The sequence below is a fragment of the Armigeres subalbatus genome, chromosome 3 (genome assembly GCF_024139115.2).
Source record: "Armigeres subalbatus isolate Guangzhou_Male chromosome 3, GZ_Asu_2, whole genome shotgun sequence".
Classification (NCBI taxonomy): domain Eukaryota; kingdom Metazoa; phylum Arthropoda; class Insecta; order Diptera; family Culicidae; genus Armigeres; species Armigeres subalbatus.
In genome coordinates, this window is record NC_085141.1 from 122,968,637 (window position 1) to 122,984,276 (window position 15,640).

At 41.6% G+C, this 15,640-nt stretch overlaps 2 protein-coding genes across 8 annotated transcripts in view; one reads left to right on the plus strand and one right to left on the minus strand.

Moving 5' to 3' along the window:
- Positions 1 to 6,996, minus strand: part of LOC134227125 (uncharacterized) — a 197,099-nt gene extending 190,103 nt beyond the window's left edge. The window contains exon 1 of the mRNA XM_062708409.1: positions 6,993 to 6,996. The gene's annotated coding sequence lies outside the window, so the exon portion shown is untranslated. The remainder of the gene's footprint in view (positions 1 to 6,992) is intronic.
- Positions 1 to 11,610, plus strand: part of LOC134227123 (regulator of G-protein signaling loco) — a 152,300-nt gene extending 140,690 nt beyond the window's left edge. For 6 of the 7 annotated variants that reach the window (XM_062708400.1, XM_062708399.1, XM_062708402.1 and 3 more), the window contains one exon: positions 10,657 to 11,610. In XM_062708400.1, coding sequence (XP_062564384.1) covers positions 10,657 to 11,402 — 746 coding nt within the window. In that variant the 3' untranslated portion in view covers positions 11,403 to 11,610. The remainder of the gene's footprint in view (positions 1 to 10,656) is intronic. The other variant, XM_062708401.1, reaches the window with a different exon arrangement.
- Positions 11,611 to 15,640: the final 4,030 nt, after the last annotated feature.

Here is a 15,640-nt window from a genome sequence, read left to right on the forward strand (position 1 = left end):
AGGGCAACTCAGCAATTTTTTTTTTTCAAAAATGGAAACTGAACCATTGCGTTCTACTCGACAATCAATGATACAGCTTCTAACAAAATCGAATCGTGTGAATGTGATATAATTTAAACTGGATTTTGGATGAATTAATGCATTACCAATCCATGTTTTATTTAAGGTTATTCTACTTTATATATACATCCCATTCAAATCGTACAGTTGTCCCACGTGAAAAATGTTGAAATCCAAAGTATATTAAGCCATTCAAGGAGCAGAATTAAAACAATTTATGAAATCATGTTTATTCATCAAATATTTTCGTTTTACAACCATTCCTACGTTTTAAATTGTCTTCCGCATTGGCCCTTGAACTTTAAAAATTTATTCGATTTGTTCTATAAAATCTAGGTTTAAGTTAAATACTTCATGTTAATTCTAGAGAGAATAAATAATTATCATCATTATATTTTATCATATAAAACGCTTTCCACAAAACCATCACAATCCGAGTTATTCTTCAGCGCTCAGAAGATTTCCATCGAACATGCATTCGACCCTGCTGCGACAGAAAGAGCATGACTGTCAACTACGAAACGAAATGAAAACAGAGAGAATTTTCTCTCTGGCAAAGAGAGCGTGATGCTTGTCAGTTTTGTTTTGTTGAATTTCTCCCTGCATTCCAGTTAGAACGAAAGCTCTCTCGTATATAATAATTGTTCGTAATAAATTCTTCATGACTCTTTTTAGCGGGTATCTTTTGACAGCGCAAAATGTATGGAATATTACGTAAATAATGTCATCATAAAGCGTATTTACCCTGAAACGCCAATTATTATGTCATTAATGGCGTAATCTGAATAGGCTATAATACCGTGTACATTTCGAAGAAGATTCAAAAATCCGCGCACAAAATTGCCTAATACCGTGCCCTATCAAACAAGCTGAAATGACGAACTTAAGAGCACATTTACAATAAAATATGTAAATAATTAAATCATATACAAATTTCAATTGAATTATTAGGTCATACTAAAAAAAACGTCATAAAAAATTACTGTTTTACACAAAAATAATCATTTCCTTGGGAAGTTAGCAACTTCTCAATATTAACGGAGTTTATTGTTTTTTCAAATAATTTACTTCACATTTATTTAGATTTTAGATAGATGATATCCAATCCAGTGTCTAAGTAGATTAAAAGACAATAGGAAGATTTGTATCTAGATGAAAAATACTCTACCTACATTTCTAAAGGAAACTGTACAGGAAAATTATTTGCGTGTATAGTCTGTGGTAAATATCGCATATGCATATTATATTTATATAAATTTATATCATATTCGTATGTGCTGAATAACACAATAAAGACGATTTGCATGTTCATTAGATGTATATCATCTTCAAGTCTTCCAACATAAGTTTCTCTTTGGGGAAGTACTGCAATAATACATATCGCAAAATGTAATTCATCTGGATGATGCTCCCCTATAGTTATCCTATAGTTATCCTACGCATAAAATGTCGTAGATATCTAACATGAATATTTCAATACCTGTACGATATTGTTTAGTGGTCTATGTATCCAATGTGATGGTTACGTTTTATTTTTCTGAGTATCAACCTCACGATAGCCGAGTCACGGTATTAGGCACTACTGGCGAAGAAGATGCCCTAATACCGCGACAATTGTTTTGATCAATAAAAATGCAAAAACAAGAATTTTAAATACCATTTCAGTACCCAGCTCATAATTTATAGCTGTAAAAATGGGCTCAATGAGATATTGGAAGTAAATATCATTAAAACATTAAGTTACAAGACTTGGAAATATAACTTTAATTTTAAGCGTTTTGCTAAGCGAATGAAAATTTTGGCTGGTCGAGCCATACATTTTCACATTTATTTTTTAGCGCCTAATTTACGTCACAAATACCCACAATAATAATTTGCTAATAGTTTCTGCTATATATTTGTGCATTCAACCAAATAATGTGATGTGTTTGACAGACAGTACCTCTATATTTATCAATTTGGATAAAATCCACGGTATTAGGCAATGCGCGGAATTAGGGCAGGTCACGGTACTCATCGTGCTCTTTAACAGAAAAATGGAAAACTAGTACGTTGTAATTTGGCGCATACGTCACTTTTTCAGATTACGGCAGTGCAGCAGTTCCGGGTGCCGTGCCCGAAGTTGAAGCGCACCAACTGCGTGATGTTGCGGTATATTGGCCGGTATCGTAATTTATGACGTTGATCAGCTTCCGGTTCTTCCAGGCGGTCTAGCCGTGCTCCAGATGGACAAGGTAAAGCTGGTCGCGATACTTCTTCGCCTTGTCGTGACAAGCGATCTTGTGCATGGCCACTGACTTAAGGTCTCAACTTTCGAGTTTTGCTCTTCCTTTATTTCGTGGAGTTCTCGCAGCAAAGCATTGAACGGCTTCATGCCGAGGTGGTCATGAGTGGGGTACTATACTCATACTTGTGGACCTCGAGAAATTCCACGACGGATTGATTATTGCCGGCATCACTTTCACGCCTTCGCTGCAGAGCCGAAAAGTACAATTTAGCCCCTTTTCGATCAGTTGGCGAATTTTCGGGTGCAAATCCGGCGGATCGCCATTCACAAACACAGCTGCTTCTTGTGCTTCTTTGGCGGATTGCCGGCGTCGTCAAGTGGCAACGACGAGAACACGTTGTTTGCCAGAATATTCTTGGAGGGGTTTGTCCGAGTCGGTCACCGAGTCTCCCATGATGGATCCGGGGGAAAACGTCAATGCGACGAAGCGAAAACTTAAACACAGTGAACAAAAGAGAAAAAACACAAACTGGAATGACTGCAGTGACATGATATATGGTGGCAAGCCAATATCCAATAGATTTTAAAACATCGAAGTAGGCTTTATATGAACCATAAGTGCCCAAACACAATGTGAACGGCAATCCGGCAAAACGGAACTGCGGCAGAGCGGAATAAATTGTTCTAAAACTGTCGTTGCCGTTCTGCCGTTGCCGCTTTGCCGCAAACCAACCCACAATGTGAACGGTTGAAAGGCTCTATACAAATCCGCCCAGTCCGTTTTTGGGGGCATGGAGTGCGATCCTCTCGTTTAATAGGCAAGGTGCACTCGCTTGACTGTGGATATACAACAGTAAAGCACATGTGGAGATTGGACAAATCAAAGAGCTAACCGCGGTGGAGGTTGGTACTCGGATTCTGATGGCTTTTCCGCAAACGTGACCTTTAAGTGGTCTTGTTGTGTAGGGGTTATCACGCCTATCTAGAGAGTAGGAGGTTGAGGGTTCGAGTCCCTCCAAGACAGGTGGATTCTTTTTCGCAAATTTCATATCAATTTGTCCATTTCGAAACATGTGCTGTGCATATGCACAGCAAAGATATTTAACAAAGAAAATTAAAAAAAAATTCGCTGTACGCTCAATTTTGTCACATCTAACAGGCGTATTTTGAGATTATTTTTAAATAAATAAACTTTAGAGAAACAATTTCAACCATTTTATGTACGCATACATTGAAGGAAGGGATGAATATTGAAATGCATTAAAAACAACCGAGCCAACAATTTAATTTCCTTTGAAACTGAGCTTCCACTGAGCGTATTTTAAGAGTGACTGTACGTTGAAGAGGTAAAAAGGGAAAATATAAACAAATGGCCGAAGTTGAGTAAATCGTAATCGTTTCGGATGTGTCCGAGGTTACGGAGTTTACACTACTGTCAGTGAATGCGCGAGCGCGTCCTGGGAGAGAAAATCCTAGGAAGAAGGAGTTTGTGCATGTTCATGAATATGAACAGAAGCGGGGCGAAGGATTGCGAAGCGAGGCAGTCAGTCGGCCGTGTTGGATCTGTGAGCGAACGGATCATCTGATCAGAAATTGCGATGAGTTCCGGCGAATGAATATCGCCGAGAGGCTTAGAGAGGTGGATAGGCAGAAACTGTGCGGAGTCTGCTTGAACAAACATGATAGTAGTCGCTGCTCATCAAAGATCGGGTGTGTGGTGCGAGGTTGCCAAAGAAACCATCATCCTCTGTTACATCGCGTGCAAATTGTACCTACAGAAATTGGAGTCACGTGTTGGTAGCAGAGCCTAAAATATTCATCTTCATGAAGCATCTTCAGTCCGAATTTTGACAAACATCGCAAGATTATTCAAAACATAAAATGAAATACCCCATAAAACATCCCACCGACTTTTCCCCCGACTTAGTCGGTTTTCGTCGGTTGGATCGGCCTACTTTGTATCCGACGAATCGGTTGTTTGTTGCACAGACGCTTATGGGAGCTTAACAGGGGCGTTTAGCGATTAAACAATACATTAAATCGGCCAACCAAATCACCAGATTTGAAACTACTTAGTTGGCAGATTAATCGGCTAACGTAGTTTAGCGCAAAAAAGCAATAAAACCGACGAAATCGACCGATGAAAACCTAAAGAATCACATTATTAATCAACTGATCCAATTTAAAAATAAAATATAGCCGACGAAATCGGTTGATTAATCAACTGATTTGATCAAATAATAAAATATAGCCGACGAAATCGGCTAATGAAAAGCAAGTAAATATTCCGATCAATAATTGTATTCAAATGAATAGCATACGATTCCCGATGAAATCGGTTGTTTTTCATCTTCTAAAATAAGTCATAAATCGGATCTTTAAATCGGAAAACAAACATAACCCGACGTAATATGGTGATTTATTTTTATTTAATAAGTTGATTTAGTTGACAAACAAACTGGTGGTTGAGTTGCACTGCAGAGCTTGCCGCACACCATATTATGCCTGGATTCCGGTCGGCGCCGTTGGCGTTAGTTTTGCCTTGCCTTCTTCCAGATAGGACAAAAAGGCCTCAGATCCCGGCGTTTATGTATTTATAAGTGCGACATGCAAGGATCAGGCTAGGAGTCGTCTTCCTGGTGTCGATAGTTGCCACTCGTTGGGATTAACCGGCAGAAAATGAATGCAAATAATAAAAATGAGATTTATCAATTAGTTCAAAAATAAATACGCATAAAAATTAAATGAATCTTAACATAACAGAAAGTAGATAGGAAACTGGGAAACTGACAATCGAATATCTTTGGAAACTGTTCGATTCAGCCTCCATAATCTGGCAAAAACTTGTTTAGGTGCTTGTTGAATTATGCATTTTCACCTTAGCATCAGATTCCCTAGTATGATCCGGCCAATTTACCATAGGAAGTGGAATAGGAATCCTCGTCGAATGCAACTTGCTGCGAGCAAATCAGATGAAGGTGAAAGAGTATAGCTATTAAGATAAATGCCCAAAAATGAGCAAGACTTTTTATTTGTTATTGAATAGAATGTTGTAGTCAAGAACTGGTTTATCATGCTAAATTTTACACTCATTAATATAAGAAGAAAACATATAAAAGAATGTATTTCGACCATAGCCTATGAGCACATAGTTCCGGCTAATTTTTAATAAGAAAAAGAATTTCCCGACGAAACTTGTTGCGAGACAAGGATAGTTGCCGGAAAAAATGTCGATACTGCGCACACACATACAGACCGTTTTCATGGAGATGGCCATATCTCTGCGTATAGTTGACGGATTTTCAATGTACAACCAGCATTAGTCGTCATATTAGTTCTAGTTTTGAAGAAAGCTGAAAATACAATTACACATAGTAAACGTAACATAAAATGATAACCAGAATAATAGAGCATTTTTAACATGCCTTCGGAAAACCCGGAGCATCTCTGGTAATGGAAGAGTTTCCGCGACCGATGGTCCAGGTTTTATCAAAATCGGTTTATTTTAAGCAAAGTTATTTGCTGATTTGAATTTCGAAAAAAAATCGCCTATCTTCACTTTTTTGTCTACCCCTGTACTTGCCATTGAACTGCACCATATTTTTCAACTTAGATAATATAGATATTCACACTTTAACTAATTTCAACAAACATTTTTTGCTCAACAAACACAACAAATGTATAAGTAAACAATACAATGTTATCTATCATCCATTATCCCGATTAAATCAGGTATATAAACACTACTTAATCTGTCGATTGATACGTCGATTTAGATAATATCTATGAGCCACCCGACTAACAAGGTTGTCAATATAAATGATTTGGTCGGCACCAGATTTAGTTGGTATTCATGAAGGTTGATTTTTACGATACCCGATTTCGTCGGTGATAAAAACAGTTTGTTTCGTCGACACCAAAGTCAACACTCGATTTAGTCGGTGATAAAAACAGTTGGTTTCGTCGGCACCCGACTTCGTCGGTGTACCAGCAAATTTCCGATCTGTCAAATGTTTTATGGGGTAGTCAGACGACTATTCCACGAACTCATTCATTCAACTGTCACTGAGTGTGCTTACTATGTGCAGAAAAAAACACAATTATCATTGTTTATATTGATGTTTACCATTAAAAGTGCCTCACGGATGCAAATCGGATTCAGTTCTATGTGAAAAATTACTCCACTCATTTAAAACGTGTTTATATTCGAAATAATTTATCAATTTGTAAAATGTACATAAATATTCAATGACTAATATTCAATGGAATATTGACAGCCGCCTATGAATGTGTCTGGAAGTAAGCTGACAAGTTAAGAAAGGTTGACTTCACCAAAAATTTTCGATTATTTTACACTCTGGTTGGTAGACAGAACGAACTGATCGCACGGATCAAAGATCGGATGGACAATATATGGGTCCGAAAAACGGAGTGCCAGCGTTCATACATACCTGAATCTTCATTCTACCGCGCCGGTGAGCAATCAGGAGCTCCATCGTTTAATGCGGGAGCAGTATGTGCTGGAAAAAAACAACGGTTGCATCGTTCGCAGTTCCAGAACTGGTGGAAGAGAAGCGTGCTAGGGAGATCCTGGAAGTGACAACACAGCGAGTGGGCCATCGCTTCGAAACTGGGCTGTTGTGGCGCAGCGACGTCCGGAAATTCCCCGATAGCTACCCAATGGCTTTGCGGCGAATGCATGCACTCGATCGAAAATTAGAAAGGAATCCAGCGCTGAAGGAGAATGTGTGTCGGCAGATCGAGGAGTACCAGCAGAAAGGATACGCACACAAAGTAACCGACGCAAAGTTGATGGAGACAATTTAATCTGCTGTGTGGTACCTGCCCCTAAACGTCGTGATAAACCCACGAAAGCCAGGCAAAGTGGAAAAGGAAATGCACCACCAAATCCGCATAAGATCGGAGAACAAGCAGGCGCAGAGATTCCTGTTCCGGTCAAGTAGCTTTGAGGCCCCACAGATATTCGTGATGGACGTGGCGACTTTCGGATCCACGTGTTCGCCCAGTTCGGCGCAGTACATTAAGAACATCAATGCGGAGCAATTTGCGGAGAGGTACCCGGATGCAGCAGATGTAATAGTCAAACGTCATTACGTGGACAATTACTACGACAGTGTGGACACCGTGGAAGAAGCGATCCAGAGAGCCAACGAAGTGAGATACGTTCATTCGTGTGGCGGTTTTCGAATTAGGAACTGGGTATCTAACTCCAATGCGTTCCTGCAGGAGGTTGGCGAGCAAAGCGGTGAGTCGGTAGTACACTTTATCGAAGATAAGGCTGCATAGTATGAACGTGTGCTGGGCGTAGTATGGGATACGATCGAAGGCGTCTTCTGTTTTGAGACAGCTTCGAAGTTCGAGTGTTCCAAAGTCCTCCGAGGAGAAGAACGTCCCACCAACGGATGGTACTCAGCATAGTCATGGTACAATTTGATCCGGCCGGATTCCTAGCTCCAGTTACCATCCTGGGTAAAATGATGGTTCCAGATCTGTGGAGAACTGGCTGCATGTTGGCGAATGTCTAGGCGTTTAAGTTGCCGCGCAGCTACTTCGGCACTGCGAGGTCCGATGAAATCCGTGACGTACAGCTGCATATTTTTGCGGACGCGGGTGAGACGGGGTACGGATGTGTGGCATATTTTCGTGCCATGGTGCGTGGAGAGGTGAAGTGCGCGCTAGTGATGAGCCGGGCGAAAGTCGCCCCTTGAAACAAGTGTCTTTTCCGCGTCTGGAGCTTCTGGCGGCGGTACTGAGTGCACGGATGTCACATACGATGCGTGAAAACCACAGCATATCCATTAGCAAAGTAGCCATATGACTACCAAACCCGTTAACGAATAAAAAATATTAACGAAAAATTTCTATTTTCTTCTATTTCTGCTTTTGTTTTCATATATTTTGATTGATTTGTATTTTTCTTGATTTTTCGGATCGATAGATTCAACATCCGGAAACAGACAGTGGCCAAAGACTGTCCTTTTCTCTTGACGATGGCCACTCGTACCACCTTGTCCTTGCCTGGATGTGTGGCTGTGATGCAGCCTAATTTCAACAACTACTGTCGAACGAATGAAAATCTGAATCGAATGCACTGCCTTCGGTATCAAAAACTGAGCTGAGTTGCTTCAGCTTGTTCTGTTGTGATCTAACATTACTTCTCTACAATATGAAGGCGCCCAATCAAGAATGCGATAGCGTTAAAGCCTGAGGATCGTTTGGGTCGTCCGAGTAGGAGCACATTGAACGTGAATTCATTATCGCCATTATCGCCATTAGTTTTTGTACACCTCTGCCAAATTGTTCGTTGTTTGAATTACACTAGTAACGGAGTTATAGCTATAGTTTCAGTAATTTAGACTAAACGATAACAAAATTCCAATCATTTAGTTCAAATTACTGCAACTAGCGCTATAACTCCGTTATTAGTTGAATTCTAACAACGAACCAGAGGCAGAGTTGTAGAAAATCCTTCGCACTAGAAGTCCATCATACAACACGTTTTGAAATTCAGCTTCTGGAATGAGTTATTGACAAACTACTAAATGATCGAACGCAAATTACTAAATGATCGATAACATCCTTGGGTGCTTGCCTTCGTATGGAATGTTTGAGTACTTCAGTCGTCCGCTAACTCTGATGAAACCGTTGGACTCGTCAATTTGTTTCGCTTTATATCTCCTGACTGCAAGTACTTGAACTACGTTTTGAATTCCTCATGTTGTATAATCTCTTGAAGATAGGATTTCTCTTCTTCGTATTGGTTATTTCATCAAATCTCCACACGTATGCCCAAGCATGTTGCAATGGAGTAAGGCTGCTGACTCGACACCAGTTGTTACACAATTTCTCCACGGTTGTAGCAAGGACGCTTCTTGAACTCCGTAGTTCCGCTAGTTCATCATCTGCTAGCACAGGAACAGCTTTATCTTCCACTTTATTATGCTACCTCTGTTGGTGGGATAGATTGTCATGCGTTATATAGTAATTAGAGCGGGTCCGATCGTGCTGGTGATGGTGACGCCAGCATGTCCGGGAGAACGCGAGATGAAAGAATGGTGTCTCAAAGACTTGGAATTTGTTAAATAAGTTTGCGATTGATCCGGGAGAACGCGGAGTGGAAAAAATAATTTCTGCGCCGAAGAGCCAAAAATTTTATTAGTGCGGAATCGATCGTGTTGTAGAAACTTATTAAACGAAGTTCATTCATTTCGCGTTGGATTGATTTGAAGCACGATTTTCGTCTTCGTGTCTTTAAAATAACTTCGTTCACAATAAATATTTAGTCGCTTCACCAAGGTACTTCCCATGAATTACCTTCCCAAGTAACCTACTATTCCTTTCCCGTGACGCTCATGGAAATGCAGAGGATTCCTTGGTCTCTTGTAGCAATGAATATCGAACTAATTCTCCTACTGGCCCATACGTCTTTCCACTTCACGGAAAACGTCATTGTTACATGTCACAAGCGTTTCAAGGTAGACCAAGTCTCCATCAATTTCAAACATACCCCCTTCTAGCACTACCTCAGCACCAATACCACAAGGTCTACCTCAGTCACTACCCGGAATCATGAACTTTGACTCAGTAGAGTTAATGCTTGAGCCTATCCGCGTCAATAGAACAAAATCCTCCTACTTCCATGCGAACGATTCCAATAAGGTCGATGTCGTTAGCAAAGTCAAGGAGCATTTGCGACCGAGCGATTATAGTGCCGTTCCTGTGCACGTCAGATCTCTTAAACGCACCTTTGAGTTCAATGTTGAACAGTGAATTTGAAAGCGCATCAACCTGTTTCATCCAGGCTTTCAAGTTATACTCCCGGAATTTGCAAAGGATCATCCGCAGTCGAAACATTCGATCCGCTATTGTTCAGCCCTAACGGAATCCTATCAGCGCCGAAGTACTTACGATGTACTGCTTTTCCTTTATTTCACTCCGTATGTACCATTCGAACATTTTTCGACTGGCAAGTGGTTTGAATCTTTCATGACGGCTGGGTCATATATGTCCAGTGCGCTATATGACGGGCAGCGGGCATATATGACCCATCCGTCCCGAAAGGGTTAATACAAAATGTGAAAAAAATACATGAATTCTGTAATTGTTTACGGTCCGAGTAAAAAATTATTATATCAGTAAAACTTACTATGGGGAAGGAGATTAATTAGAACCATACAATTTCTTACTTAATTAGTGTATCGCGTCTTGTCATTGTTGTTTTCCAGAGTTACACTAGCTTGAGAAACGGTAGCACAATATATGTGGATGAGCGTCGTTATGTTGAATGTAGATTAGTTTCTGAAAGCCAATAATAAACATACTTTTCTTATTCTACTCCTTTCCCCCAGATACAACCTTAGTTTTCACCCATGGTCCCAATGCATGCAACTCACCCGAAACGTCTCCCACATCCCGCTCAACGCACCATCGAGGGTCAACTTTTCATCTGAACGCAGGCGATAGCTACGACCCTTTGTCATCCAGCGCCGGATGTACGACCGAGTTGCAGGACACGAACCCCTCGGGCAGCTACCATTCGACTTATCATCACCATCACCATCACCACCATCATCATCAGCCCGGTAGTATGACTCATCACTATCAACAACAGCAACAGCAGCACCATCATCATCTAACGGCGAGTACCAGCAGCGCTAGCTCAAGCAGTACCAATAGTAGCAACACCGGTACCACTACCAGCAGTAGCAGTAGCAGCGATGCGGACAACCAGAAAGGGCCACCACCTTTGCCACCGAAGCCAAAAATTCTCCCCATCAAACCGTCCAACTGGGGTCACGCGCCGCCAGGCTCTAGCACTAGTAATGTCGCGACGGGCAGCAGCATGAGCACCAGTCTATGCAACTTATCAACTAGCTCAAATGGGAATGGTGTTAGTGGTAATAGTAGTAGTCAAAACGGTGTTAGTAATAATAACAATAACAGTAGCAATAGCAGTGGCAGAGAAAGGCGGTCGTCTGAGCAGCAGGGAGGCTCATTAGAACGGCATTCTCAGTCTCAGCAACAGCAACAGCAGGCACAACAGTCGCAGACGAGGAGTCTTTTCTTGGACCACGCAACTAGCAGCTTCGTGTAAAAAGAGTAATACGGAATAGGCCAATTTAATTTCTACTTTTTAAGATGTGAACAGATTTTTTATACGCTTTTAAAGCTGTTTTACGTATCCATTGCTGTGCGCGTATTTTATGACCGGATTTTATTTATTTTGCTGTCGAACATCTGTATTATATTCACTCTGTACATATGAAGATTTATATATTTAAAATAAAAATACATTTTCATAATCATAGCTGTTTTGAAAAAAATATCACAAATATCGCTCCATTATCTATTTATCGATGTCTTTTAAAGTATCTTCATTATGCGGGCCATTCTTCGCCTGGCGAATTTCCCCATAATCAACCGAAGTTGGACGAATGGTTCCAAGAGCATTGAAAATCAGTGTACTTGTCCTTTTTTACGGATTGCTTGCAAGGATCCTGACGTGAACGTACCTATTTGCTACCGGCAACGGAAGTGTTTTACCTTGCAGCAGTCTTTTCACGAGTTGTTCATTAACCGATAAAGCAGAAAAATCATCCATCATAGAGGCATCTTCTTTGTAGCTTACCAATCGTCAGGTGTGGTCGTTGCCTCAGCATAGACGATCGCTTCAGGAATGATTGGACGTTTCAAGGTCTTGTCCGCTTACTCAATCAAAGGGGTTGTCCATATACCACGTGGACAGGTTTTGATCAGTTTTAGATAACTCCCTCCCCCAGCGTAGACAATTGATCATACAAATTTTCAACAATTTGTGTGAATTGTGGTCATTCGCCATACCCCCACTTAGGGCCGGGACGATGTAGCATTCATGTCTATAACGTTCCACGTTCTGCTGCAGCGCGACCGTCCGCGCTGCGTCCTTCTCCTCCAGAATCTGTTTGCACTCTACGTCGAACCAATCGTTCCGTCGACTTCGTCCCACATATCCGACGTTGTTCTCTGCTGTGTCGTTAATGGCTGCTTTAACTGCATTCCAGCAGTCCTCAAGTGGGGTCCATCGAGCTCATCCTTTTCCGGCAACGCTGCACTGAGAAGTATTTCTGCACAAATCCTGGCCAAAAGTCAAAAACAATATTTTTAGATATCTCCATATTATTTTTCGTTTTTGTACTCTCAAATAGTATTACTAACATGCCCTGGGATTTTTGGATCAATATTGATTACTTATGAGCAATGCTGGCTGCCAAAACTTCACCACAATTTACATGCTAGTTTTATCGCAAATGTCCATGAAAAAATGTTCATGTTTTATCGTGTTTTCTGGGATTTTAGTGATTTTTAAGATGAAAATCAATATATATACCAATAATAAGGGTTATGTAAAGTCGTTTCCAAGCTTGATTCGATCTGAAATTGTTTTCAGGTGATCCATAATAATGATATTAATTGCTAGCTTTTTTTACCTTTTTTACAATTATATGTTTTATAAAATTAAACCTTTGATTAGGTTCCAAACCAGATCAAACAACAAAATTGTCAGCGTTGGAAAGATTGGTTTCCTCAATAAGCTCCACGAAAAACATTTCACGCAATCGTGAGTTGTTTTTATTTGAATATAGTGAAGTTTTCTAAGAGAAGCTAGGCGAAAAATAAATATTTATGATTTTGAGCGACTCATAAAATGGTTCGCTTTCAAAGAAGAGCTGGGGTCTCATTGCGCATCTCCTATCGACAGCTCTTTCGTATGACAGTTTGCACTTTGATGAAAAGCATACGCATTTTTCGGATGTAAAAGGATGTTAAGAAATAAAGTGCTTGATAGTGCAACGAATTTATCTGTTTCAAGGGATTTTAACATTATCCGATGACAAATGTGAAAAATGTGAACAAACGAATTTTTGTAATTTCACATTTGTAATCGTACATTGTTCTGTAAAAATTGTTCTGTAACATACCAACTGCCTTTTTTGCAATTCTGGGCTCAATCGAGCAATCAGAAAAGAATTATTAACTGAGTTAAGGCCAGTTGCAGTAACTCATACTAAATGATAACCAAATTTCAACCATTTAGTATAAGTTACTGCTACTAGCGCTACAGCTCCGTTATTAATGAAATTCAAAGAAAGAACTGTTAAACAGAATTGTAGAAAAACCTTCGCGCTCGAAGTTCACCAAACAGCACATTTTTTTATTTAGCTTCTGGAATATGTTATGGACAAACTACTAAATGATAAAACACAGATTACTAAATGATCGATAACATCCTTGATCAGAACCAATTTCCAGATCGAATGATCACCAGATTGTGGTCAGAGTCGATGTTAGCGACACGATATGTCTTGTCGTCGAAAATGTCGGAGGAGTGTCGTCCATCAATCAGAACGTGGTCGATTTGTGATTCTGTATGCAGTGATGATCTCCAGGTGTACCGATCCGGAAGGCTGTGTTGGAAGTAGGTGATGCGAATGGCCATATTTTTGGAGGTGGCGAAATCAATTAGTCGTAGGCCGTTTTCGTTCGTCAGCCGGTGAGCGCTGAACTTCCCAATAGTTGGTCAAAACTCCTCCTCTTGGCCAACCTGAGCGTTCAAATCTCCTATGATGATTTTGACGTCGTGGCTTGGGAAGCTGTCGTACTCACGTTTCAGCTGTGCGTAGAATGCGTCCTTATCATCATCAGTGCTTCCGGAGTGTGGGCTATGGACGCAGATTATGCTGAAGTTGAAGAGCGGACTTTGATCCTCAACCTGCACATTCTTTCATTGATCGGCCACCACCCGATCATGCGCCTTTGCATATCGCCCATCACTATGAAAGCTGTTCCCAGCTCGTGTGTGTTGCCGCAGCTCTGTTATATGGTATGATTACCTCTAAACGTACGCACCATTGATCCGTTCCAACAAACCTCCTGCAGCGCTACGATGCCGAATCCATGGTCCTTGAGCACATCGGCGAGTATGCGTGTGCTCCCGATGATGTTGAGAGATTGGCAGTTCCACGAACCGAGTTTCCAATCGCTAGTCCCTTTTCGTCGCAGTGGTCTTCACCGATTGTTCCAGTCCGTACTCTCTTGTTGATTATTCGTTGCGTGATTGCCTGCAGGGCCTGACACCAAGCCCCCTAAATTCCGGAGGACCATTCCTTCTTATTTCCGGTGGACCATGGTGCACAGTTTCACTTAGAGTCCCTCGCTGACACTCGGACGATGATCAGCCGCTCCTAACATGGAGAACATATGCTTAGTAAACCCAGCACATAGCATACTACCATAGTTCCCACCGGGGTTGGTTACCCGATCTTCCCTATAGTTGCACGTATCCCGGCAGGGCCACAAGGAGCTGAGGATAGGAGTTGCTGGGTAAGAGACTAAAGACCACGAGATGGGGTCTATTTTATTCCTTCAGGTACGTGAAGTACCAATGATACGCTTTACCCAGCATTTTCCGTGCCGTGATTTTGAGCATGTTTGGGTGAAATACACGTGTTTGCCTCAGTGTATTTCCTACCATACCATGCTAATAACAGCACCTAGGCAAGTTTTTTCTATTGTGCTGAACAAATTTTATCACGACTCCCTCCAGAGGTTAATATTCATATGTACGGTGATTTCAACCAACGCAACGCTGATTTCATTCTGGACTCTGAAAATAAAAGCATTTTAGGATCGAACCAATTGAACTAAATCATTTCTCCGCCTCCAAGAATATGGCCATTCGCAGCACCTACTTCCAACACAGCCTCTCGTATCGGTACACCTGGAGATCACCACTGCAGACAGAATCACAAATCGACCACGTTCTGATTGATGGACGGCACTTCTCCGACATTATCGACGTCAGGACATATCGTGGCGCTAACATCGACTCTGACCCCTATCTGGTGATGGTTAAACTGCGCCCAAAACTATCCGTCATCAACAATGTTCGGTACCGACGACCGCCGCGGTACGACCTAGAGCGACTGAAGCAACCTGATGTCGCCACTGCATACGCGCAGCATCTCGAGGCAGCGTTGCCGGAAGAGGGTGAGCTCGATGGGGCCCCTCTTGAGGACTGCTGGAGTACAGTCAAAGCAGCCATTAACGACGCAGCGGAGAACAACGTCGGGTATATGGGTCGAAGTCGACGGAACGATTGGTTCGACGAAGAGTGCAGACAGATTCTAGAGAAGAAGGACGCAGCGCGGGCGGTCGCGCTGCAGCAAGGTACCCGGCAGAACGTGGAACGTTATAGACGGAAGCGGAGACAGCAGACCCGCCTTTTTCAGGAGAAGAAACGCCGCCTGGAAGAAGCGGAGTGCGAGGAGATGGAACAGCTGTGCCGTTCTCAAG